Here is a 24,978-nt window from a genome sequence, read left to right as displayed (position 1 = left end):
TCTTCCTTTTGGTCATCTACCTTCTTCCTCAATGGCCCTGTAAAAAGGAAGTAATAGCCCTAGCCTGAAGTGGGCCTCTGTCTCCTCCTCTTGCCCTAACAGGACACCATGGAGTACAGGAAGAAACAGAGACCCCTGAAGATCCGTATGCTCGATGGAACTGTGAAGACCATCATGGTGGACGACTCTAAGACCGTCACTGATATGCTCATGACCATCTGTGCCCGCATTGGTGAGGGGTCTTTATAGGGTCTGGGTGAGGAGGTTCCAACTCTGCCATAAAAACATGGATGCAGTGCCTGCAGTACTACCTAACCATCCCCCTCCACCAGGCATCACCAACCATGACGAATATTCACTGGTTCGAGAACTGATGGAAGAGAAAAAGGAGGAGGTGACAGGGACCTTACGAAAGGACAAGACACTGCTGCGAGATGAAAAGAAAATGGAGAAACTAAAACAGAAATTGCACACAGATGATGAGTGTACGCAGAATAGGGAGAAAGAGGGCCTTGAAAATGGTCCAGGGGGGTGGAGGGCGGGGGGCAAAGTTTATTCATGATTTATTGAAGGCACGGTTGTAGATACTGGCGATGCGTCAGTGAATAAAACAAAGCCCCTGCACTCAGGGAACTTACATTTTAGCGGGAAAAGGTAGACAGTGAACAAATAAACAAAAAAAGCCAGTAGTGGTGAGGGGGTGAGGGGTGAGGGGAGTTGTGTGTCCATGAAGGCTTGGCACTGAAGGAGCTCTCTCTATGTTGCAGTGAACTGGCTGGACCATGGCCGGACACTGAGGGAGCAGGGAGTAGAGGAGCATGAAACACTTCTGCTGCGGAGGAAGTTCTTCTACTCAGACCAGAATGTGGATTCCCGGGACCCTGTACAGCTGAACCTTCTTTATGTGCAGGTGTGGCGAGGACGTAGCTGGGGTGGGGGAGGTAGGGAGAGGGACAAAAGCCCCACAAGGGGTATCCTTGCACCCACTCACATCACTTGCTCCGCTTCCCTGTGTTCTCCAGGCACGAGATGACATCCTGAATGGCTCCCACCCTGTCTCCTTCGACAAGGCCTGTGAGTTTGCTGGCTTCCAATGCCAGATCCAGTTTGGGCCCCACAATGAGCAGAAGCACAAGGCTGGCTTCCTTGAGTGAGTGACCCACATCCCTCAACCCTGTCAGGGCCCAGGACTCCCTGCTAGTGATCCCAATGGGCCTGTCTCCTCCCAGGCCTTCTCCTGTTTCCTCTTCCAAAGTATCAAAGTTTGGCCCGCTTGGGTACCTTTTTAGCTGTCATCACTCATTTGTCTCTTCACTATAAGGAATATGAATGTGGTCCAAAATCTCTGCCCCTGCCCTCACCCCTGAGGCAAGCAAGTAGCTTTTTTTTTGAGATTCTCTGAAGAATTTTAATGCAATAGTCAGAGGGAAATGGTAAATTTTTCATAGTAGGGAACATTAAATTAAGAAGTCTCTCCCAAGTCTCATCCACAGGTATGCCTTGGAATGTATACAGTTTGGTGTGACTTTTTCAGCTTCCTGAGTGCATGGTCATCCTTCTAGTGAGCTTTTTCTCCTCTTGGCTCCCTGAAATGGTGCTCTAGATGCTCTCTCCCTCAGGAACAGGGCCTCCAACTTAAGTTCCTTCAGTCCCTTTCCCTGCAGCTAAAGACAGACCACTTTCAAGAGCTAATGCTAAGTCATTCTATTTCAGAATACAATCCAGACCCTGTACCCTTAGAGTCTTCCTTCTCCCCAAACTTAAGGCTGGCCTAGACATTTCCTCATACCCCTGGAACCACATTTCATGGCCCATGTATCCCTTGATGCTGTCCACTACATTCTGACCCTCCCTTTTCTGGTGTAGCCTGAAGGACTTCCTGCCCAAGGAGTATGTGAAGCAGAAGGGAGAGCGTAAGATTTTCCAGGTGAATAGGGGTGGGGGAAAGTGTTTGGGTGACCGGGAGCTTTGCTGCTTAATCCTACTGACCAAACAGTCTCCCTTCCTCTCCCTGTCTGTCCCTTCCACCCCCTTACCCCTGCCCCGCCACTGCCACCCACAAGCACCTAGACTGAGGAAGCAGAAGACTTGGGCTTTTAGTCCCAGCTTCATCACTGCTTTTGCTGTGGAATTCAATTTAATATTCTTGCTTTCTTTTTTTTCTTTAACTCTAACATGGGATAACAGTACCTGCTCTGCGTAGGAGTGATAGGAGAATCAGATGAAATAGTACACTTGAAATTACTGTGAAAAGTATAATCCTTGTAGAAATGTAAGGTATCAGCCTCACTCTTTGAATACTGACTCCAAAAGGCCTTCTATTTGCCCTTCTACTTTCTAGCTATCCATTCATGTTTCCAGAATATCTGCAAGTTTCTTAACCACACCCCTTGGATCCATTGCTTCTGCATTTTCTCTGTCAGTCTCCATCCCATCACCCTCTCATTTCTCATATCTCGTACTCCCTAACCTTTATATTCCCATATACTCTCCCATTATATTTAACATCCAACTTAACTCTTCATCTTTGTATTATCTCCACATTTTGCTAAAGCCTTCCCCATTTCATACTCTCAGGCACACAAGAATTGTGGACAGATGAGTGAGATTGAGGCCAAGGTACGCTATGTGAAGCTAGCCCGTTCCCTCAAGACATATGGTGTCTCCTTCTTCCTGGTTAAGGTGGGTTATAGACCCTTCTTGCTGCCCTTGCTTTGACCTGCCCTTGCCCTTTCCTTACTCTCTAAAAGTCTCTGACCCTGCCCTCAGTCAGTTTCCCATCATCAAGTAAGAGTCCCATTCCTACCTTGCTTTGATCTTGTGAAAAAACTGCCCTGCAGTCAGCCCTTCACCACCACTTCCCTCCCTGCTCTGCATTTTCCCTCCGTTTCCCCTTTCCCTGGCATAGCCTTGTCCTGGGTCCATCCGTTGACACCTAATTAGCTCTCCTGGCCACCTCAGCACCCCCTTAAGGTCTAGATCTGATCATTCACCTCTCTTTCTACTTCTGCCCTGTCTTACCACCACCAATTTCTGCTCTAGGAAAAGATGAAAGGTAAGAACAAGCTAGTGCCCAGGCTTCTAGGCATCACGAAGGAATGTGTGATGCGAGTGGATGAGAAGACCAAGGAGGTGATCCAGGAATGGAACCTCACCAACATCAAGCGGTGGGCTGCCTCTCCCAAGAGTTTCACCCTGGTGAGTCTTGGGGCTCAGAGGAGAAAGGGCTTTGGAATTTCCAGAGAATGGGCAGCCGAAGAGGTCTTTCCCTTGGGATAGGTGCAACTGAGCGTGACTCCAGAAAAAAAGGAGAACTTTGGACCTATTGCAGGAACGTTGAGGTTAGAGTTAAGGGAGAAAGTCCCTCCTGCAGAGTGAGTGATGCTTAAGCGAACAGCTGATGGACTTATCCTTTAAAATCAACAGAAACAAAAATGTAACCAGCAAGCTGAAATCACAGGAATACTTGGGGGAATAAAAGAGAAAGGTAATTAGAAGAAAAACAAGCCTTCCCTTTTTCAGCAGCAACTATATATAGTAGCTTTTCCCCTCTGGCTTTATATTTTGAATTGAAAACTGATACAATTTGATGAAGTGCCCCACCGAGAGGAATAGAAATTATAGTAAATGCTGTTTTCCATTTTGGATACTGGTGTTAATCATTTAATGACAAATGTTATATGCTCGCAGTTTTTTAATCAGGGTGAGGGGAAAAGAGATTTCCTAAATGACTTGTATTTGAAACTGTGTAGCCAGTCCTCAGAAATAAAATATTTCCCTCCAAGAAAGAAAATAAACACACAGGAGATTGAAGGGAGGTGGGCTTCTTCCTAGAGGGCCGTTGGCATAGGAAGTCACTCTCATCAGCTCGACCTTGGGGCTCCATTCTACCCTTTTCCGTCCTGGGTAGATTGAAGCTTTCCCACTGAGCCCCACCTTGTCACCCTAGGATTTCGGGGATTACCAAGATGGCTACTACTCGGTACAGACGACTGAGGGGGAGCAAATTGCACAGCTCATTGCTGGCTACATCGATATCATCCTTAAAAAGGTGGGAACTACCTGCCCCTAGCCTTTTCTTTATCTTCCCTTACCCTCGCCCCAACCCAGTCCTTTAGAAATGGTGACTCAGGTTCTAGAGAATGGCTGATTGGCAAAAGAAGAAACTGCCTTTTCCTTACTTTCTTCTTCCTTAACTGCTGGAACTCTTTTTCCTTATGTCTTCCTACAGAAAAAAAGCAAGGATCATTTTGGATTGGAGGGAGACGAGGAATCTACTATGTTGGAGGACTCAGTATCCCCCAAAAAGTATGAAGGGAGTTGGGTTGATCCCATGCTTTATGGGTGGGAAGGCAAGGCTTGACTCCAGAGGCTCTTGGCACGGGGTGAGGAGTCCTCAGGATGGTTCTTGAGCCAGTTGCAGGCTGTAAGGAGACCTCACATACCCCCACATCACAGGACCTGCAATGGTAGCATAACTGGATGGGAAGGGTAGAGATGAGGAAGGTCTTCCGAGCACTCCATAGCATGTGCCCTGCCTCTAGGTCAACAGTCCTTCAGCAGCAGTATAACCGGGTTGGGAAAGTGGAGCATGGCTCCGTGGCCCTGCCTGCCATCATGCGTTCTGGAGCCTCTGGTCCTGAGAATTTCCAGATGGGCAGTATGCCACCTGCCCAGCAGCAGATAACCAGTGGCCAGATGCACCGAGGACACATGCCTCCTTTGGTAAGAGTGCCCCCACATCCACAAGGTACCCGGGCCTTTCTCTTACCCTTAGCTGTGTCTAGCCAGGAATTAGGCTGTCTTTTCCATGTCCGTATTCGTATTCATCTCCCTAGCCCCTGGGTCTCTTTCACCTCCTCTTTTCTTTAAATGTTCCAGTCCAGCCCCTATTATTCTTCCCCTTGTCTTTTAGACTTCAGCCCAGCAGGCACTCACTGGAACCATCAACTCAAGCATGCAGGCTGTGCAGGCTGCCCAGGCCACTCTGGATGACTTTGACACTCTGCCCCCTCTCGGCCAGGATGCTGTAAGTATGAGATGGAAGAGAGGCCAGAGGTACTGAAGCTGGGACTCCAAGGAATAGATTGGGAAAACAAACCAGAACAGATCCTGAGTTGTTTTTTTGCCCCCCACCCCCACCCTGACTCCCCATTTTCTCAGGCCTCTAAAGCCTGGCGTAAAAACAAGATGGATGAATCAAAGCATGAGATCCACTCCCAGGTAGATGCCATCACAGCTGGTACTGCCTCTGTGGTGAACCTGACAGCAGGTAGGCTGGATGCCCCCCGTGTGTGCGTGATGGGGGCAGGGGGAGAGTGAGCATGTGCAAGCATGAGTGTGACCGGCTCCAGTTGTGACTCTGCTTGACTCATTGTGGAAGGGACTGTGTGCATACATCTCGCTCAGATGTGTGTGACTAACACTATGACTGTGCTCCTTCCCCAGCCCATCATCTAGCCTGCCCTGTCCTCACACGTACCTATCTTCCTTCTCCCCTCAGGGGACCCTGCAGAAACAGACTATACCGCAGTGGGCTGTGCAGTAACCACAATCTCCTCCAACCTGACGGAGATGTCCCGTGGGGTGAAGCTGCTGGCTGCCCTGCTGGAGGATGAAGGTGGCAGTGGCCGGCCTCTGTTGCAGGCAGCCAAAGGCCTTGCAGGGGCGGTGTCCGAGCTGCTGCGCAGTGCCCAGCCAGCCAGTGCTGAGGTCAGGGGCCGTGGGCTTGGGGTAGTGTGGAGAGAGGATTCGATACCAAGGAAAGGGGGGCATGTCATAGTTGCAGGGTGGAAGTATGGGACCCTCGGGCATGTGGGCAGGGTGGGGCAGCTTCTGACTGGTGTTCACTCTCCACAGCCCCGTCAGAACCTGCTGCAAGCAGCTGGGAACGTGGGCCAGGCCAGTGGGGAGCTGTTGCAGCAAATTGGGGAAAGTGATACTGACCCCCACTTCCAGGTTGGTGACTTACCCAACTCCCAGAACCCTAGCTTCTAGGAGGTAACCTCTGATCCTGAAATAGCTCCTGGTCCCTGCTTCTATGAATCAACCCCTCAGAACCAACCTGAACCTCTATTTCCAGGAGATGACACTGGGAACCTCTAATCTCTTTTTTAGGGGTGAGAATTCAGAACCCCTGAATCCAGACTACAATTTACAAGTTCACTTTTAGTATTTATTGATATTTTTTAGCACCTTGTCATCTTTTTCCTAGCTTCCCTCCTACATAGCCCCTGCCCCAACTTAAGAATATCTTGAAACCCCCTCCAGTCCTTAAGACCACCCTACCCTGAGGACACTGCTCCTCTAGCTCTTCCCCTTACCCACCCCATGCCAATTTCCTCAGCTGACTCTTCATCCTGGATTTCCCATGCAGATATGTGCACCCAGAGGGGCTGGGGTTCAATCTCCCCCCGAACCCCCCACGGTAACGGCCTCTGGCCTGGGCCTTCCCAGCTTTGTCCTCTCTGAGCCGCATACACTCGCTTCTGTACCTTTCCCCCAGCCTCCTGGGGAAACAGAACATGATGGGAGATGGGGAGGCATTGCTCAGGCAGGGTGTGGGGAAAGGGGCTCAGGTAGGATGGTACAGGAACTTGTTCCTAAGACTCCAGGATGACTACTTCCAATAAAAGATTAAGAAGTGGAGAAAAGAAGCTGTGAGGGTGAGAGGGACCCCAAGAGATACCTCCTCTCCCCATCCCATTGGAACAGCACTTCCTCTCCCTCCCCATCACTGTCCGAGTGTATCCGCCTCGTGCATTTCTCCCTTTGGTGTAGGCTTTATTTTTCTTGGTGTGGATTTGTTCCTTGGTGGGGGTTCTTTCCTGCTGGGGACTCCAGGCAGGGGCTTGGGGTAGGTTCTGGTTGCTTATGCATACACTGTCCTGTGATTGGAGTCGATGGGAATAATGTAACAGCTTATGCCTCTGAGAAGGGTCCGTGGATCCCAAACCTGCACTCAGATCATGTTAACCCATTTCATCACAGGACATGCTAATGCAACTAGCTAAGGCAGTAGCGAGTGCAGCAGCTGCCTTAGTCCTCAAGGCCAAGAGTGTGGCTCAACGGACAGAGGACTCAGGGCTTCAGACCCAGGTTATCGCTGCAGCAACACAGTGTGCCCTGTCCACCTCCCAGCTGGTGGCCTGCACCAAGGTGAGCTCCAGAGGTTGCTCTAGCCTATGCCAAGCAGTGACAGCACCACACATGCAAGAGCTTCTCATTTATCTCCCCTGGTTCCCAAGGCCTTGTCACCCTTCCCAGTGACTATTGTGAACCCACAAACACCCTACCTCATGACTTCCTTCCCTTGCCTACATCTCTGACACTCAGTTTGCACACAGGTGGTGGCACCTACAATCAGTTCCCCTGTTTGCCAAGAGCAGCTGGTGGAGGCTGGACGACTAGTGGCCAAAGCCGTGGAGAGCTGTGTGTCTGCCTCCCAGGCAGCCACAGAGGATGGACAGCTGCTGCGGGGAGTGGGAGCAGCAGCCACTGCTGTCACCCAGGCCCTGAATGAGCTGCTGCAGCATGTGAGGGCCCATGCCATGGGAGCTGGGCCTGCTGGCCGTTATGACCAGGCCACCGACACCATCCTTACTGTCACTGAGAACATCTTCAGCTCCATGGGTGATGCTGGTAAGGACCCCCGCCCCCCAACACACACACACCAAGGAAGATGAAGAACCCCAATGAGGTTCCCCAAGCTCATTATGCACCCTCCCCCTTGCAGACCCAACCACCTCATCCCTGAACACCCAGCACACTGTAACCTCACCAGCCGTGTAACTGTAGGCTATTGGCTCAGTCTTTGAAACCTCCAGTTCACGGTCTGTAAAGCAGGAATAGAATCCCCACTCTGCCTTCCTTGGAAAGTTTAAAGAATATACCAAAGTATACATAAGAAAAAATATGGAAAATGGCATTATTAAGAGAAAGCCTTCTCTACCCCCAAAAGCCTTCACAAAGAATGTCTCATCCTCTCAAGACCGTTTGCTGAAAATGCCTAGTGGAGGCTGTTCTCCCTCTCATAAAAGGCCACCAGGAAATCTGTTCCTCCCCAAGATCCTAAAGCCAGGAAAAAACAAAAACAAAAACAGAAAAATCACTTTGAGAACCTTTGCCAGTCTCTGCTGTCCTGAAAACACCCGTCTACCCCATCTACACTGTGTTCCCCCACCCTTGTCCCCACCCCTGGCCCCTCTCTGCATCTCTGGCCTCCTCACTTGATTGTGCCCTGTCCTCTCAGGTGAGATGGTTCGACAGGCCCGCATCCTAGCCCAGGCCACCTCTGACCTGGTCAATGCCATCAAGGCTGATGCTGAGGGGGAGAGTGATCTGGAGAACTCACGCAAGCTGTTAAGTGCTGCCAAGATCCTGGCTGATGCCACAGCCAAGATGGTGGAGGCTGCCAAGGTACTGCTTTCTGGGCAGAGCCCTAGACCGGGCCCTGAAGGGAAGTAGAGAGGTACAGGTGGTCACCTTCACTTGATGGGGGAGACCCAAAAAAGCAGAAAATGCAAAAGAACAAATCTCTTAGCCCTCAGGAAGTAAAGGAGCCCCAAGGCTGTGTGCAGGTGGGATGGTGAGACCCAAGCTTCCAGCCAGTGTGACTCCCAGAGTGCTCTTTGACTGACAGGCAACCATGCTCCTTTTCCTTCCTCTAAGTCCAAGGTCTCTTATTCCTACTTTTATCGACTTTGCTGCCACCACCTGCCTAGGATTCCTCTCCTTCCTGGTCCCTTCCTTATGCACATAGGCATTTGGTCCAGGGGTCTCCACTGCTAGCACCCTTCCCCAAGCAGGGAGAAAATAAACAATTCACCTAAAGAAGGGCTTTCAGCATCCCAAAGGGTATCCTAGGCCCCTGGGGTTCCCATTTGCCTTCCTGAGAGGTAGTTCCTCTCAAGGGTAATTACCTTTCAGTGGGGGTAGTTAGAAATTACTTCAGGAATAAGTGAATTTCAAATTGAGTTTAGAGAGATCGTAGAACTTTAAGATCCACAAGGATGCTGGGTTTTAATGTCTGTCTTTCCACCTTTCTTAGGGGGCAGCCGCCAACCCCGACAGTGAGGAACAGCAGCAGCGGCTGCGGGAGGCAGCTGAGGGTCTACGCATGGCAACCAATGCAGCTGCGCAGAACGCCATCAAGAAAAAGCTGGTGCAGCGGCTGGAGGTAAGAGTGGGAAATAAACCAGGAGTAACAGTGGGAGTGCTATGGGAGAAATGAAACTGGGAGGGATTTGGGGAGAGAGAGTCAGTTATATTTCTTTGGGGGATAGCTTGGGCAAGATAGGCCAGGGAATGGGTCCTTGGGGCTTGTCCTGACTGCTCTGTCTTCACAGCACGCAGCTAAGCAGGCTGCAGCCTCAGCTACGCAGACCATTGCTGCGGCCCAACATGCAGCCTCCGCCCCCAAGGCCTCTGCTGGCCCCCAGCCCCTCCTAGTGCAGAGCTGCAAGGTGAGGCTCCTGGGTGCATGAGGGGGAGAGAGGAGGGAGATGTTCTCCCAGCCTGTGGGGAGGTGGCTCTCATGACATTTTCACCCACAGGCCGTGGCCGAGCAGATTCCACTGCTGGTGCAGGGTGTCCGGGGGAGCCAAGCTCAGCCTGACAGTCCCAGTGCTCAGCTAGCCCTCATTGCTGCCAGCCAGAGCTTCCTGCAGGCAAGGCACCCTGCCCTAAGCCTCTCAGACCAGACCCTTCCCACCCTTTTAAGACCCCCTACATCTCCCACAATTAAAATTTTTGCCCTTAGCCGTTTGCCAGTTCCTGCTCACTATGTCCTAACCATCATCAGTCACTGTACCCAAGCCCAAAGGAAGGATGGTACACTTAATCTGCCTGCCTGTTCCCCAACAGCCAGGTGGGAAGATGGTGGCAGCTGCGAAGGCCTCAGTGCCAACAATTCAGGACCAGGCCTCAGCCATGCAGCTGAGTCAGTGTGCTAAAAACCTTGGTACCGCTTTGGCTGAACTCCGTACTGCTGCCCAGAAGGTATGGGAGCTGGCTTTGTTTGGGGAAGATGAGGGTGAGGTCCTGGGATGATAAGGAATCCATGTAGAATAATCTGGAATAGGGAGAATCGTATAATTTGAGGCATCAGTGAGACCGAGCAGTATCTCCTACATGTGCCCAAATCCCCTTTCTTTCATTGTAGGCTCAGGAAGCATGTGGGCCTTTGGAGATGGATTCTGCACTGAGCGTGGTACAGAACCTAGAGAGAGACCTGCAGGAAGTCAAGGCAGCAGCTCGAGATGGCAAACTTAAACCCTTACCTGGGGAGACGGTAAGAATTCTCTTAAGATCTCATTCTGGCTCATAGCCTGACATCTGCCTTCCTAGCTGTGCCTCAGAGTGCCCCAAAACCTTCAGTGAAACTGCCAGTTTTCCCCAGGTACCTGCTCAAGTTCTCCACAATTGCTCCTTCTGCTGAGCCCCTGAGTCTTTCCCCCTTCTTTCCTAGATGGAGAAGTGTGCCCAGGATCTGGGCAATAGCACCAAAGCAGTGAGCTCTGCCATCGCCCAACTCCTGGGGGAGGTTGCCCAGGGCAATGAGAATTATGCAGGTGTGTGGGCAGAGAACCAGAAATGGGGCATATGGGGTGGGAGGTGGGAGAACAGGAGCTGGGCAAGGTTTGGGGCTGCCAGAGGAAACCACTGGGATCAGGGCCTGGCAGTGATAACTCCTTCTCTTCTTTCCCTTTTCTCTCCCTGACAATCCAGGTATTGCAGCTCGGGAAGTGGCAGGTGGACTGAGGGCACTGGCCCAGGCTGCCAGGGGCGTAGCTGCCCTGACATCAGATCCTGCAGTGCAGGCCGTTGTGCTTGACACAGCCAGTGATGTACTGGACAAGGCCAGCAGCCTCATCGAGGAGGCAAAAAAGGCAGCTGCCCATCCAGGGGACCCTGAGAGCCAGCAGCGGCTTGCCCAGGTCGGCATCAAGGAGGGGCCACCTCCCTCCCTCCCCCCAGGTCCTATCGCAAGGCCCACTCTGACGGGGCAAAAACTTTCTTCATCCCCAAGGCTCAATCACTCTGACAGTGAGTGGTAGATCTCAGCTCTGCTCTAGAGAGCTCCTCTCTGGATTTTACCTTCTTTTTCTCAGTCTTCGTTGAAGTGTCTCAGCTAGACTAACACTTGGGCCTAGCCAAACACCAAGTTTGGGGGAGTTTGATCAGTATCATTTAACCACCTAACCTCAGCCTGTTCCGTGACAATGCCCCCTTTCCTCTTTCCCTCTCAGAGGCCATAGAGCTGGTTCTCACCCATGCTCTGTGAGCAAAGGAGGGGTTCTCCCAGATTGTTTCCATTTTGGCAGCCACCTTTTCCTTTCCTGCCTCAGGTAGCTAAAGCAGTGACCCAGGCCCTGAACCGCTGTGTCAGCTGCCTGCCTGGCCAGCGAGACGTGGATAATGCCCTGAGAGCAGTTGGAGACGCCAGCAAACGACTCCTGAGTGACTCGGTGAGAGCGCTGGGGGTATGAGGGAAACATAGGAGTAGAAAAACTCCATACCTCTCCTTCCCACCTTTAGATCTCTCCTTTGACCCCAACTTCCCTTACTAATCCCCTCAATACTCCTAGGTTATGTGCCCTCTCTCCCACCCCTCCTTTACCAAACACTCCTTCATATCTCATCCCTATCCCTCCTTCTGACTTCCTCTCCGACCCTCCAGCTTCCCCCCAGCACTGGGACATTTCAAGAAGCTCAGAGCCGGCTGAATGAGGCAGCTGCTGGGCTGAATCAGGCAGCCACAGAGCTGGTGCAGGCCTCTCGGGGAACCCCTCAGGATCTGGCTCGAGCCTCAGGTCGATTTGGACAGGACTTCAGCACCTTCCTGGAAGCTGGCGTGGAGATGGCAGGACAGGCTCCGGTATGAAGAGTCAGAGGGTCTGGTTGCCTGGTCCCCTTCGAGGGTCGGATAGGAGACTCCTGGGTGATCAGAGTTCTGGCCTGCTCCTGACTCCCTCCTCTCTCCCAGTGTCTGGCAGTACTTGGGTGTCTGGGAAAGGAGATCCCTTTTTGAGATAGATATGAAAGGATTGGACAATGTGTTGACCTTCTCACCCTCTCCAGAGCCAGGAGGACCGGGCCCAGGTTGTGTCCAACTTGAAGGGCATCTCCATGTCTTCAAGCAAACTTCTTCTGGCTGCCAAGGCCCTGTCCACTGACCCTGCTTCCCCCAACCTCAAGAGTCAGTTGGCTGCAGCTGCCCGGTATGTTGGAGCTGGGAATCATAGCCCTTAGAGTGTTGGCGAGAAACTGGGGAGGGGGCATTTCATGAGAAGTCCCTGGCTCAGGAGCAGTTACAGGCAAAAGAGAAATAGCTAAAGAATTCCTGCATGTACTGGACTCACGATTAATGACCTGTGCTTCCACTCAGTCAACTTTCTGTCCTCCCAGGGCGGTAACTGACAGCATCAACCAGCTCATTACCATGTGCACCCAGCAGGCACCAGGCCAGAAAGAGTGTGACAATGCCCTGCGGGAATTGGAGGTGGGCACTTGGCAAGCTAAATGGGGTTAAGTTAGAGGAAGGTGGGGGTGAGGGAAGTGTCTTGAATCTCACTTCTCCCTCCCTCTACACAGACAGTCCGGGAACTCCTGGAGAACCCAGTCCAGCCCATCAATGACATGTCCTACTTTGGCTGCCTGGACAGTGTAATGGAGAACTCAAAGGTAAGTATACACAGGAACCCAGGAAGGAAGAAGGCGGGAAGATAGAACTAACCAAACGCTGCTCTACCCTTCTGAGGACTGGATCTGACTCTGCTGATTACCCTCTTTTCCTCAGGTGCTGGGTGAGGCTATGACTGGAATCTCCCAAAATGCCAAGAACGGAAACCTGCCAGAGTTTGGGGAGGCCATTGCCACAGCCTCCAAGGCGCTCTGTGGCTTCACTGAGGCAGCTGCACAGGTTGTTTACCTGAGATGGGTTCCTGGAATAACCCCTGCTTTCCCTACCCCACCTCCTCTCAGCCTGACACACATGTAGATAAACCAAGAAGTTTCTGTTTGCAAAACCAACTCTGAAAAGCTGTGTTTTTTCTCCGTCCTGAAGAGGAGATATCTGTTAGCAATCATTGGACACCAATGATTCTGACAACTTTAACCCCTGAATAGTAGTGCTTTGAGTTATGATTACCCTGGCAAACTGTTAGGTCTTTTCCAGTTGTGACTTTCTCAGTATGTACTAATGAGCATATAAGTATTACTTCATTAAAATAGCACCAGTGACTAGATTTTCAGATTGAGTCACCGCTTAACTTAACCTGGCCTTTCTCTACAATGTCAAGTATAAAACTATTTTCTATCAAATTGGAGAGTATTTTTGCTTTAGTATATGAATTCTCAAAACAAATTGGCTTGAAAGTTCATCATCTCAGACTGCTTTTTCTCTAAAATTCTACCATCCTACTCCCTCAGTCTCTGCTATGTGCCTTCCTTTGCCCTCTTATCTTGGGTGGCCTGCTCTATAGATCTTGAGTTTTAAAACCTCTGTTTATTTTTTACTTATTTCTGGAAAAGCATAAAGAAGAAAAGCAAAAGTACCATGTGTTGATTGAAGTATGAATCAAATGCTATGTCTTCCAGTCATAAAAATGTTTCCTTGGCAACCATTATACCCTTCCCTCTTTCCAAGTCTCTGAAGGTGGGAGATGCTGTAAATGTCAATTAGCCTAACAACCCCATAGTTGTAAAATTATGTCTTTAAAAGAGGGTTTGCCTCTGGTGGGGGGAGGGGGTGCTTTTGAACTTCTTTTCACTGTTACTCAATAGTAAGCCATGTTTTATACCTTAAAACACATCTATCTAAACAGAAGTTTGAAGAAAACACTTATTGTGTCGTTTTCCGTTTTTCACTTTCTTAATTTTCTGAAATGTTTGAGCACATTTAAATAAAACAGGAGAGTTTTTTTTTTTTTAACAGTGTAACTGCAGTTTATTCCTTAATTAATGTACCTCCACTCACCTAGACCTATGGGGAAAAAAATCCCCTACTCCCCTTTGTTTCCCATTGTCACTGTGCATTTCTCCCAGAAATGTGGCTTCCTCACCCCATCCCCCTTTTTTTTTACCCAGGCTGCATATCTGGTTGGCGTCTCTGATCCCAATAGCCAAGCTGGACAGCAAGGGCTGGTAGAGCCCACACAGTTTGCCCGTGCAAACCAGGCAATTCAGATGGCCTGTCAGAGTTTGGGGGAGCCTGGCTGCACCCAGGCCCAGGTAAGTCAAGGAAATGGGTATCATGGGCAGGTCTGGGAAGGGGTACTGAGCCAGGATGGAACAACCCCTGTGGAGAAAGAAGAAGAAGCAGGGCATGCAGGGAAGGAGAGAAGGGCAGGGACCCATCTCTAACCTTCCCAAGACAGCTTTTCTTTGGGTCATTATCTTCTCCTTCCATGCTTCTCATCATCATTCTTTCAGTTACTGCTAAATTCACAACATCTGTAGATGTTTGAGCTAACTTCCCACTATCCCTATTACGATTTCTCCATCAGTGTGTCTGTCGCTCAACTTCCCCTCCCCCGTACTCAATCTATGGGCTCTTACTTTCCCCAAATCTTGACTCTTTAAGTGACTCTGTCTTTCCTAATCAGAATTCCACAGATATGCCTCTCCATCCCCCTACCCTAAAATGGCTCTTCCTTGGGACTATACACTCGCCCTCATCATGACTTTTCTACATGTCTGTCCCCTCAGGTGCTCTCTGCAGCCACCATTGTGGCCAAACACACCTCTGCTCTGTGTAACAGCTGCCGCCTGGCTTCTGCCCGTACTGCCAACCCCACCGCCAAGCGCCAGTTTGTACAATCAGCCAAGGAGGTGGCCAACAGCACAGCGAATCTTGTCAAGACCATCAAGGTTCCAGTGTCTGATTTGCCAGCATCTCCCTGTCGTGTCAATCTTTTCTCCCCTGGGCCCCCAGTTATTCCCTGAGACCTACCAAATCCCATCTGCCTGAGCCCAAGCCCTTTCCTATCATATTGACCATTCCCAACCTCTCCCTAAATCTCTGGAAGCCCTGGGAGGGAGACTTGGGCTTCACCTCCCATGCAGCAGTCTGAGGGCCTCTTGGTCACTCCCACTTCAGGCACTAGACGGGGCCTTCACAGAAGAGAACCGGGCCCAGTGCCGGGCAGCAACAGCCCCTCTGCTGGAGGCAGTGGACAATCTGAGTGCCTTTGCATCCAACCCTGAGTTCTCCAGCATTCCTGCCCAGATCAGCCCTGAGGTGAGGCAATGCTAAAGGAGAACTCATAGGCCAGCTTATGATCTCATTTCCACCTCAATCTTGAGACTTACTCCCTGCCTCCCCTCTTCCCAGGGCCGGTCTGCCATGGAGCCCATTGTTGTCTCTGCCAAGACAATGTTGGAGAGTGCTGGGGGGCTAATCCAGACAGCCCGGGCCCTAGCAGTCAATCCCCGGGATCCCCCGCGCTGGTCGGTGCTGGCTGGCCACTCCCGCACTGTCTCAGACTCCATCAAGAAGCTTATTACAAGCATGAGGTACTGAAGGGTGGAGTACTGGTTAATTGAGGGACATACATTGTAGCAGAGTGGAGGGGCTGGCCACTTAGATGCAGTGACATGGGAAGTGTTGGAGGACACCTGTTGTCCACAAGTTGGGGGATACAGTGGGGAGATAGGCTAACCTTGTTTTAAGAGGAGGCATCTTGGTGTTGGAGCCTATGATGTGTCTGCAGGGACAATGCTCCAGGGCAGCTGGAGTGTGAGGCAGCCATTGCAGCTCTGAACAGCTGTCTACGGGACCTCGACCAGGCTTCCCTTGCTGCAGTCAGCCAGCAGCTTGCTCCCCGTGAGGGAATTTCTCAAGAGGTGAGGGGGAAGGGGTTATATGAAAGGTTGTGTCTGGTGAGAGAGATGTCAGATTTGAGGAAGATGGGGGACAGAGTGAACTCATAAGGATTTGGAAGGGACAGAGCATGCTAAGGTGGGTTAGAAAAATTGTGGGTTTACAAAGCAAGCAAGCATACAATACAGGATCCCCGTATACCACCCCACCAACACCTTGCATTGGTGTGGAACATTTGTTGCAATTGATGGCAGCACATTTTTCTAACTGTACTGTTAACCACGGTGGTTTATTTAATCAGGTATGAGGGAAGAACAGGGTTCTGCACAGCCAGTGGGCCCTATTCCAGGTCAGAATCACTGCTGACATCTGCTTCCTTCCCAGGCCTTACATACTCAGATGCTCACTGCAGTGCAGGAGATCTCCCATCTTATCGAGCCTCTGGCCAGTGCTGCCCGGGCTGAAGCCTCCCAGCTTGGGCACAAGGTACCTGGGAGGACAGGTGGGACACACTGGGAGGTAATGTGAGGGAGAGTACCTGGCCTGACTGACTCATCCTGGCCCCTTGTCTCAGGTATCCCAGATGGCCCAGTACTTTGAGCCACTCACCCTGGCTGCGGTGGGTGCTGCCTCCAAGACCCTGAGCCACCCACAGCAGATGGCACTCCTGGATCAGACTAAAACTTTGGCAGAGTCTGCCCTGCAGCTGCTGTATACAGCCAAGGAGGCAGGGGGCAACCCCAAGGTATTGGGGGCTGGGAGGGAGGGAGAGGCTACTTCTAGAAAGAGGTCAGAGAGGCAAGAACAGCAGGGCCCCTTCCACTCACTCACTCATGCCCCCACAGCAAGCAGCTCACACCCAGGAAGCCCTAGAGGAGGCTGTGCAGATGATGACAGAGGCTGTGGAGGACCTGACAACAACCCTCAACGAGGCAGCCAGTGCTGCTGGGGTCGTCGGTGGCATGGTAGACTCGATCACCCAGGCCATCAACCAGGTTAGAGTCTTGGGGTGCCTGTGGGCACTGAGGCCACCCTCAGCACAGTGGCACAGACCCTGACACTCTTTCCCCTTCCTCATACCCTCACCCCTCAGCTAGATGAAGGACCAATGGGTGAACCAGAAGGTTCCTTCGTGGATTACCAGACAACTATGGTGCGGACAGCCAAGGCCATTGCAGTCACCGTTCAGGAGATGGTGAGTTTGGGAGAGTACAAAAGGACTGCCTTTGGAGAGCTAAGTTTGAACATAACCTCCCTTGTTCCATTATCAACAGGTAACCAAGTCAAACACCAGCCCCGAGGAGCTGGGCCCTCTCGCTAACCAGCTTACCAGTGACTATGGCCGTCTGGCCTTAGAGGCCAAGCCTGCAGCTGTGGCTGCTGAAAATGAAGAGGTAAACTCGGCCTCCCAACCCCTCATGGGAAATGTCAATGGCATGCCCTTTATTCCCCTCAGGCCAGCCTCCTGGGCTGCCCCACTCTCACTCTTCATAGAAAGGAGAACACACTCTCAGAGCCACTCCATTAAGGAGTGACCACAGTTCTTTGGGGTCTCAGGGCTAAGAGATGGCTCAGACTCTTGAGGTTCCCCTATTCTGCCTCTGTTGACTCTGCTGACTCACTTCTGGGCCTACAGCTGCTTCTCTGCTCCTTATATCTTCCTTTTTGCAAACCCATGAAGTGCTTCCTTCCTTAAGCTCCTGGCTTTCCAAGAAAGCAAGTAATTAGATCTTAATCCGACACACCTAATCCCCACCCCCAAAATCCTCCTCTCTCCAACCCTGATCAGGCCAAATTATAATCCCTGGCTCTCTGATTCATACATACTGGCACAAAGTGCTTCTCTCCCTCCTCCCCACTGTGCTTAACACAATCCTCATCTGTTGGTGTCCACTGCTGCTATTTTCCACATGTAGGAGGTGACCTCCTGCCAAAAGGATTGGAAACAGGTCGAGTCCACATGCTGGAAACTTTTTCTCTCAACTCCTTCAGTCTGCGACACATGTTTTTTCTGTGTCCTTAGTGACTCCTCCATAACACAACTCAGCACAATGGAGGTGCCCTGAGGGCCCCTTATAAAATCCATCTCTCTTCCATGTGCTCACAGATAGGTGCCCACATCAAGCACCGGGTGCAGGAGCTGGGGCATGGCTGTGCTGCTCTGGTCACCAAGGCAGGCGCCCTGCAGTGCAGCCCCAGCGATGCCTACACCAAGAAGGAGCTCATAGAGTGTGCCCGGAGGGTCTCTGAGAAGGTGCCCGTGCTCACCCCTGGGGACTGTGGGGCTGGTTCCCCAACCCTGCAGCCTTTCCCACCCTCCTTCCACCTTCCAGCCCTCTACCCTTGTCCCTTCTCCTAGGCATGGGTGAGCTCTCCCCTTCACCTGGCACCTACCACAGTCACCCTGTGCCTTTCTCCACACCAGGTCTCCCATGTCCTGGCTGCGCTCCAGGCTGGGAATCGCGGCACCCAGGCCTGTATCACTGCTGCCAGTGCGGTGTCTGGTATCATCGCTGACCTGGACACCACCATCATGTTTGCTACAGCTGGCACACTCAATCGTGAGGGGGCTGAAACTTTTGCTGACCACCGGTGAGGAGGGAACTGGGCCCCAGGGAGGCAGGTTGGGGTATGGGGCCTGCCTGGGGGAGAACTGAGGAGGACTGACTGGTTTGGGCCATCCCTCAGGGAGGGCATCCTGAAGACTGCAAAGGTGCTGGTGGAGGATACCAAGGTCCTGGTGCAGAATGCAGCTGGGAGCCAGGAGAAGTTGGCTCAGGCTGCCCAGTCCTCTGTGGCCACCATCACTCGCCTCGCTGATGTGGTCAAGCTGGGTGCAGCCAGCCTGGGAGCCGAGGACCCTGAGACCCAGGTATTCACCTGACACCCCCAATTCTGGTCAGAACAACTTTCTGTTCCCCTTTCTCCTCCCACAGACCAGAGCGTCCACTCTCCCACACAGGTGGTGCTGATCAATGCAGTGAAAGATGTGGCCAAGGCCCTGGGAGACCTCATCAGTGCCACAAAGGCTGCAGCTGGCAAAGTTGGGGATGACCCTGCTGTGTGGCAGCTCAAGAACTCTGCCAAGGTGGGAAAAAATGAGAGCAACATCAGGAGAGGGAGGGGATTAATGTGCTTCCTCCTGCTCCTTAAAACAATTCCCTCCCCTGCTCCTCTGATGCCCCCAGGTGATGGTGACCAATGTGACATCATTGCTAAAGACAGTGAAAGCTGTGGAAGATGAGGCCACCAAAGGCACACGGGCCTTGGAAGCAACCACAGAACACATACGGCAGGAACTGGCGGTGAGGGAGTCTGGGGCATCAGGGCCTTGGGTCAGATAGATTGTGAACCTGTATTTCACATGTATTCACAGAAATGTAAACAGCCACACGTTCTTCTTGTTCATCGCCAGACTTCTTAAGTGAGCCACGCTCATGTCCCTCAGGTCCTCACCTATTTACTCCTAAGCATTTACAGCCTGTGTCTGTCGCCACCACTCCCACTTTCTCCAGAGTCACCAACAGCCTCCTAAGTTGCCATATTCAGTGGCCTCTTCTTTGTCTTTTTCCTCTTCAAACATTTCCAAAGCATTTGACTCTGTCAACAAGCCTCTCTTTAAAATGCTTTCTTCCTTTGCCTCCCTTGGCACTGGTTTTTCTCTTGCTTCTCTAACATCTTCTGTGGTTCTCACTGAATCATATTTACCCCATCTACCTTCTATCCCTTCTAAACATAGAGGCCTTCCCAGAATAATCTTCTTCTATTCTTTCAAGAAGTTGCCTTCCAGTTCTATCTGTTTCATATCTTCACCTTTAGGCATTGCCTCCAAACCAGTTTTTCTTCCTGATGTATCACTTCCTATGAATGGTGTAACGATCTCCCAGCCCTGAAGATTCACCTCGGTCATCTTTGACTTCACTGATTTACCATCCAGGCAGTTGTCAGGTCCTTTCAACCACCCTTCTCCATTCTCTTTGCCATTCATGCCTCCTCTCCAGACCCCTGTTAGCACTCTATTTCAGACTTTCAGTAGCTCTCTCTTGCTTTGACTGTCATACCAGTTTTCTACCTGGTCTGCCTGCCTTTGATCTCTACTACTCTTATTTCTCCTCCTTACATTTCTAATTTCTAAATTCATCTTTCTGACATTCTGGTTCCATCCCAAATTGGAGCTCTAACTTTCTGCTTCCAAACCTGGCCCCTTCCCTAGTCTTCCCCATCTCAGTAAATGGTACCTTTCAGTAACTCAGTTCCTAAAGCCAGAAACCAAGTTTTAACTTCTTAAACTGCCACCTTTCTCTCATTCCCAACCTCTAAGCCCATCAGCAAGTCTTAATACTCCCTCCAAGATAGATTCCATTTCCTCTTTTCACATCTCCACCACCACCACCTTGTCCAAGTCATCACCATGCCTTATCTGACATATGTAACAGCCTCCTACCTCATGTCCCTGCTTCCACTCTCGCCCCCTCTAATCCATTCTCTCTACACAGTAGCCAGAATTATCTTTTTAAAATATAAATTAGGTTATGTCACTTCACTGCATAAACCCTTTAGTGACTGTCCCCTTGCAGCTATAGTTATACCTGTATACTATATACTATAGTAAGCTATAGCTTACCATGACCTACAAGGCCCCTTGGCCCCTACCCTACTCCTCCAATCTCATCTCATCCCACTCTTCTCCCTTTCTGTGCCCCAGTCACACTGAACTTCTGTCAGTTACAAGAACTTGTCAAGTTCTTGCCCACTGCCGGGCCCTTTGCTCCAGCCTTTTGAACATCTGGTTCCTTCTAGTCCTTCAGGCTTCAGGCTAAATGTCACCTCCTCAGAGAGGCCTTGCCTGACCACCTATCTGAAGTAGAGCCCTCCTTTTTTCTCATCACAGCATCACAACCCAAATCACACTCTTTAATTTTTCTGCTTTTTTGTTTACTTACTTATTGCCTGCATCCATAACTAGAATGGAAGCTCCATGAGAACTGAGACCTTGTCCATCTTGTTCCCCCTGCATTCCCAGAATATTGCACAGTATTTACCATCTGGCTGATCTTTAGTAAACACTTACTGAATAAACACATACATCAAAATTTTTTATAACTAAAGTTTATGTAAGATTCCAATCCTCAGTCTGATATTCAAGACCCCAAGAACCTTTTCTCCACCATTCCTATATTGTGGAACATTCCTTGATACTTTCCCACTTTGACATCCTGGTTATTTGTGCCCCTCCATTTACCTAAAATGCTTTTCTGTTATCTGTATCTCCTAAGACCCAAGTCCTCCTCAGCCCACCTCTGCCACTCACTCCTTTAAGACTTCTCAATATTTTAGAAATGAAAACCTAGCTCAAAATATATTACTTTTATTTGAAACAAACTCTCCCCAGTCACTTCAGTTGGAAATGATGAACAACTGCCTTCTGTTTTATTAGCTGTGAATGTGTGGACTTCTCCAAGGACTTGACCTACAATAAGTTCATGCTTGTTGAATGAAGGCATACACAAACCAGATTGCACATGCACAGAGCATTGCATTATCTTACAGCCCCAATCACTGTAAAATCTTTCTTCTTGTTCTGCCCCAACAGGTTTTCTGTTCCCCAGAGCCACCTGCCAAGACCTCTACCCCAGAAGATTTCATCCGAATGACCAAGGGTATCACCATGGCAACGGCCAAAGCTGTTGCTGCTGGCAATTCTTGTCGCCAAGAAGATGTCATTGCTACAGCTAATTTGAGCCGTCGTGCTATTGCAGATATGCTTCGAGCCTGCAAGGTAGAAATCCTAGAGCTTCTCTGGGTAGTGGCAGCCTTGGTGCAGAACCCAGTGAGGGAGAAACTGCAGAAGTGTGGGGGTCTGGAACTCTTTGGGATCCTAAAACTAGCATACTATTCTGGGGGACAGGAAGCAGCTTACCACCCAGATGTGGCTCCTGATATGCGGCTTCGAGCCCTGCGCTATGGCCGGGAATGTGCCAATGGCTACCTAGAACTGCTGGACCACGTGCTACTGGTAAGAGAGGGTCTCACTTACTCCATCCCAGCCTCCCTGAATGCATAATCCTCTTCCTGCAAGCATCAGACCCAGCTCTCTAATTTTTTGTTCAATCTCCTCCCCATCCCACCAGCTTATTTCTCAAATCTGTTGTTTCCAAATCTCCCTTTCACTGGGGCCCCATCATTCTTATCTTTTGTTCACTACTTACCTGTTCCTTTCTTTTTATCTCTTCTTCTCCACCTGACCCCCACTTTGTCTACTTTCATCATCTCTTCTTTCTCTTCATTTCATCATTCTCCTTGCTGCTTGTCAGCCGGTGAGTGAGGTACAACCCCACTATGTTCACTGTGTGTGCAGTGTGATACACGGAGTGTGTATAGCTAGGCAGTGTGGTGTTTGGTGTGGTGTGGCCTGAGGCGGGGGATCATGGGGCCTTGGCCTGCCTTGTTTCACAGATCAGAGTAGAACCCAGGATCTGATGTTCTTCCCCTACCCTTTCCCCAGACCTTGCAGAAGCCAAGCCCAGAACTGAAGCAGCAGTTGACAGGACACTCAAAGCGTGTGGCTGGTTCAGTCACTGAGCTCATACAGGCTGCCGAGGCCATGAAGGGTGAGTGGTGCCCAGGTTCAGGGAGGGAAGGGAAACCCTTGTCATGGTAGATTTCTGCTTCCTTGTAGAACTGCTTTGAGCTAACCTCAGCCCATAGTCCCCACAGGTGCCAGAAGTTTGGTGATACTAGCCTTGCTTGCCCAGTGCTCCTGTCTTCCCTGCTCTGCCTTAGCCCCTTCCTTCTCCTTTCCTCCCACCAGGAACAGAATGGGTGGACCCAGAAGACCCCACAGTTATTGCTGAGAATGAGCTCCTGGGAGCTGCAGCCGCCATTGAGGCTGCTGCCAAAAAGCTGGAGCAACTCAAGCCCCGCGCCAAACCCAAGGTTAGTCCTGCTCCTCCCTCTTCCCTGCTCTCATAATGGCAGAATGTCCCCACTTCCAGCCCCCTTCTCCAACTTTGCATCTCTCTACCATCTTTGACGCTTCATTGCAGGAGGCAGATGAGTCCTTGAACTTTGAGGAGCAAATACTGGAAGCTGCCAAGTCCATTGCAGCAGCCACCAGTGCCCTAGTGAAGGCGGCATCAGCTGCCCAGAGAGAACTGGTGGCTCAAGGGAAGGTAAGTACTTAAATACCCAGCAAGAAGAGGACAAGGCAGCAATTTTGCTGTCCACAACCCACATCCATAGCCCAAGAGGCTTCTAGTAAGGAGGTCTAAACAGGCTTTCCTCCTCTTCCTCCACAGGTGGGCGCCATCCCAGCCAATGCCCTGGATGATGGGCAGTGGTCCCAGGGCCTCATTTCTGCTGTGAGTGTTCAATGCCCATTAGGCCTCTGTGAACTTGAGAGACTGGGGAGGGCTGGAGAGGGGATGTTCCAGGCAAGAAGCATATTTTAATCTCAATCCCTCTGCTTTAGGCCCGGATGGTGGCTGCAGCCACCAACAATCTGTGTGAGGCAGCCAATGCAGCTGTACAAGGCCACGCCAGCCAGGAGAAGCTCATCTCATCAGCCAAGCAGGTGGCGGCCTCTACAGCCCAGCTCCTTGTGGCCTGCAAGGTCAAGGCTGACCAGGACTCCGAGGCAATGAAACGGCTTCAAGTGAGGAACCCTGACCCATCCCATTGTACCCTGGGCTGTACTGCTTTACACTGTCACCCCCAAGACCTGCTTTTCTATGAAGGGGTTGAGGACCCTCTCCCCCTGGGACTCTATCTGAGTTCTCAACGTCATGCTGCCTTCTCTCTGCCCAGGCTGCTGGCAATGCAGTGAAGCGAGCATCAGATAACCTGGTGAAAGCAGCACAGAAGGCTGCAGCCTTTGAAGACCAGGAGAATGAGACAGTGGTGGTGAAGGAGAAGATGGTTGGGGGCATTGCCCAGGTGAGCTTCTGCCTCAGACCCTCAGAGGGAGGCTCAGGAGGGCAGTCACATGGCCTGTGCTGGTCCCAACTACCCAATAACCCTGACTCACAAACTCACTAAATCTCTGCTGTCCGACCCTCAGATCATTGCAGCACAGGAAGAGATGCTTCGGAAGGAACGAGAGCTGGAAGAGGCCCGGAAGAAGCTGGCTCAGATCCGGCAGCAACAGTACAAGTTCCTGCCTTCAGAGCTTCGAGATGAGCACTAGGGAACCGCTTCTATTTAATGCAGACCCAGCTCAGAGACTGTGCCTGCCACTACCAAAGCCTTCTGGGCTATCAGGGCCCAACCTGCCCAACCCCAGCACTCCCCAAAGTGCCTGCCAAACCCTGGGCCTGGCCCTGCCCAGTCCCACTGCACATCCCCTGTCCCCTCCCCGACTCCAAGTGCCTTCATGTCCTAGGGCCCTCAGTGCCTCCCCTCCCCAGAGTATTAACGCTCCAAGAGTATTATTAACGCTGCTGTACCTCAATCTGAACCTGCCAGGGCTCCGGCCTGCTCCACCCTGCCAGTGGCTTCCAGCCAATCCCCACAGCCTAAGCTCGACTCATCCTCTTTTGATACTATCTATTTCCACCCTCAACTACCTATGAGGGCTGTAGGGTTGTTAAGCCCCAAACAGGTCATGCTCCAATAAAGGTGATTCTGCCTGCAACCTCTGCTTGCCTTCATGAGAAAATGGGAAATTCACCCCAAGGGAGTGGGGGAGAATGTGGGATTGAGTTCTGTCCCCCAGCCTGTGGGGGACCATCTGCCCCCTGATGCCCCTTCCTCCTCCTTGCATCTGATCCCTGAAGTCCTCCTAGTCAGAAAGCTGTCCCCAAGAAGTCATTCTCCTGTAGTCCCCTAGCTCACTGGCCAGTGCCTGAGCCTCTCCAGGTGTCATTCTTCTGTTGCTGGGACAGCAGCTGCCACTGCTCTTTGTGGATACCAGGGACATTCGTAACTACTCAGAGTATGTGAACAAATCCAGTGCCTGGACAGATTCAAATCTGCAAAAGCAGCTTTGCTAAAAAAATAAATAAATAATAAGCCTATAAGATAAAAGTGACTGAGCCAGAGAGTACTATGGTCACAAATTTGGTTGAGGAAGCTAGCAAGCAACTGTTAGGCTGTCTCAGGTAGGTACTACTGGTGACTGAGGTGGGCCACTCCAAAGCCCTCCCAAGCCTTGTGGC

At 51.0% G+C, this 24,978-nt stretch overlaps 1 protein-coding gene across 2 annotated transcripts in view; it reads left to right on the top strand.

The window, feature by feature from the left end:
• Window positions 1-24,455, top strand: part of TLN1 (talin 1) — a 31,491-nt gene extending 7,036 nt beyond the window's left edge. For both annotated transcript variants that reach the window (XM_037851316.1, XM_037851318.1), the window contains exons 4-57: window positions 103-232; window positions 333-485; window positions 768-910; window positions 1,023-1,150; window positions 1,867-1,927; window positions 2,578-2,682; window positions 3,043-3,198; window positions 3,950-4,051; window positions 4,232-4,308; window positions 4,545-4,725; window positions 4,916-5,029; window positions 5,164-5,272; window positions 5,504-5,712; window positions 5,860-5,958; window positions 6,991-7,158; window positions 7,347-7,641; window positions 8,252-8,418; window positions 9,050-9,178; window positions 9,348-9,464; window positions 9,555-9,668; window positions 9,865-9,999; window positions 10,163-10,291; window positions 10,469-10,571; window positions 10,729-10,937; window positions 11,349-11,468; window positions 11,681-11,878; window positions 12,082-12,221; window positions 12,409-12,502; window positions 12,595-12,684; window positions 12,800-12,922; window positions 14,089-14,232; window positions 14,710-14,871; window positions 15,101-15,241; window positions 15,335-15,516; window positions 15,714-15,846; window positions 16,208-16,309; window positions 16,398-16,568; window positions 16,669-16,818; window positions 16,917-17,018; window positions 17,098-17,217; window positions 17,931-18,077; window positions 18,249-18,415; window positions 18,512-18,695; window positions 18,786-18,911; window positions 19,012-19,128; window positions 21,417-21,602; window positions 21,732-21,839; window positions 22,329-22,434; window positions 22,635-22,759; window positions 22,870-22,995; window positions 23,122-23,184; window positions 23,295-23,477; window positions 23,630-23,758; window positions 23,883-24,455. In XM_037851316.1, coding sequence (XP_037707244.1) covers window positions 103-232; window positions 333-485; window positions 768-910; window positions 1,023-1,150; window positions 1,867-1,927; window positions 2,578-2,682; window positions 3,043-3,198; window positions 3,950-4,051; window positions 4,232-4,308; window positions 4,545-4,725; window positions 4,916-5,029; window positions 5,164-5,272; window positions 5,504-5,712; window positions 5,860-5,958; window positions 6,991-7,158; window positions 7,347-7,641; window positions 8,252-8,418; window positions 9,050-9,178; window positions 9,348-9,464; window positions 9,555-9,668; window positions 9,865-9,999; window positions 10,163-10,291; window positions 10,469-10,571; window positions 10,729-10,937; window positions 11,349-11,468; window positions 11,681-11,878; window positions 12,082-12,221; window positions 12,409-12,502; window positions 12,595-12,684; window positions 12,800-12,922; window positions 14,089-14,232; window positions 14,710-14,871; window positions 15,101-15,241; window positions 15,335-15,516; window positions 15,714-15,846; window positions 16,208-16,309; window positions 16,398-16,568; window positions 16,669-16,818; window positions 16,917-17,018; window positions 17,098-17,217; window positions 17,931-18,077; window positions 18,249-18,415; window positions 18,512-18,695; window positions 18,786-18,911; window positions 19,012-19,128; window positions 21,417-21,602; window positions 21,732-21,839; window positions 22,329-22,434; window positions 22,635-22,759; window positions 22,870-22,995; window positions 23,122-23,184; window positions 23,295-23,477; window positions 23,630-23,758; window positions 23,883-24,008 — 7,398 coding nt within the window. In that variant the 3' untranslated portion in view covers window positions 24,009-24,455. The remainder of the gene's footprint in view (window positions 1-102; window positions 233-332; window positions 486-767; window positions 911-1,022; window positions 1,151-1,866; window positions 1,928-2,577; window positions 2,683-3,042; window positions 3,199-3,949; window positions 4,052-4,231; window positions 4,309-4,544; window positions 4,726-4,915; window positions 5,030-5,163; window positions 5,273-5,503; window positions 5,713-5,859; window positions 5,959-6,990; window positions 7,159-7,346; window positions 7,642-8,251; window positions 8,419-9,049; window positions 9,179-9,347; window positions 9,465-9,554; window positions 9,669-9,864; window positions 10,000-10,162; window positions 10,292-10,468; window positions 10,572-10,728; window positions 10,938-11,348; window positions 11,469-11,680; window positions 11,879-12,081; window positions 12,222-12,408; window positions 12,503-12,594; window positions 12,685-12,799; window positions 12,923-14,088; window positions 14,233-14,709; window positions 14,872-15,100; window positions 15,242-15,334; window positions 15,517-15,713; window positions 15,847-16,207; window positions 16,310-16,397; window positions 16,569-16,668; window positions 16,819-16,916; window positions 17,019-17,097; window positions 17,218-17,930; window positions 18,078-18,248; window positions 18,416-18,511; window positions 18,696-18,785; window positions 18,912-19,011; window positions 19,129-21,416; window positions 21,603-21,731; window positions 21,840-22,328; window positions 22,435-22,634; window positions 22,760-22,869; window positions 22,996-23,121; window positions 23,185-23,294; window positions 23,478-23,629; window positions 23,759-23,882) is intronic.
• The last annotated feature ends 523 nt before the right edge of the window (window positions 24,456-24,978 follow it).

The sequence above is a fragment of the Choloepus didactylus genome, chromosome 10, assembly GCF_015220235.1.
Source record: "Choloepus didactylus isolate mChoDid1 chromosome 10, mChoDid1.pri, whole genome shotgun sequence".
Lineage (NCBI taxonomy): Eukaryota > Metazoa > Chordata > Mammalia > Pilosa > Megalonychidae > Choloepus > Choloepus didactylus.
The sequence above is the reverse complement of the archived record's forward strand: the minus strand, read 5'-3'. Positions and strand labels throughout refer to the sequence as shown.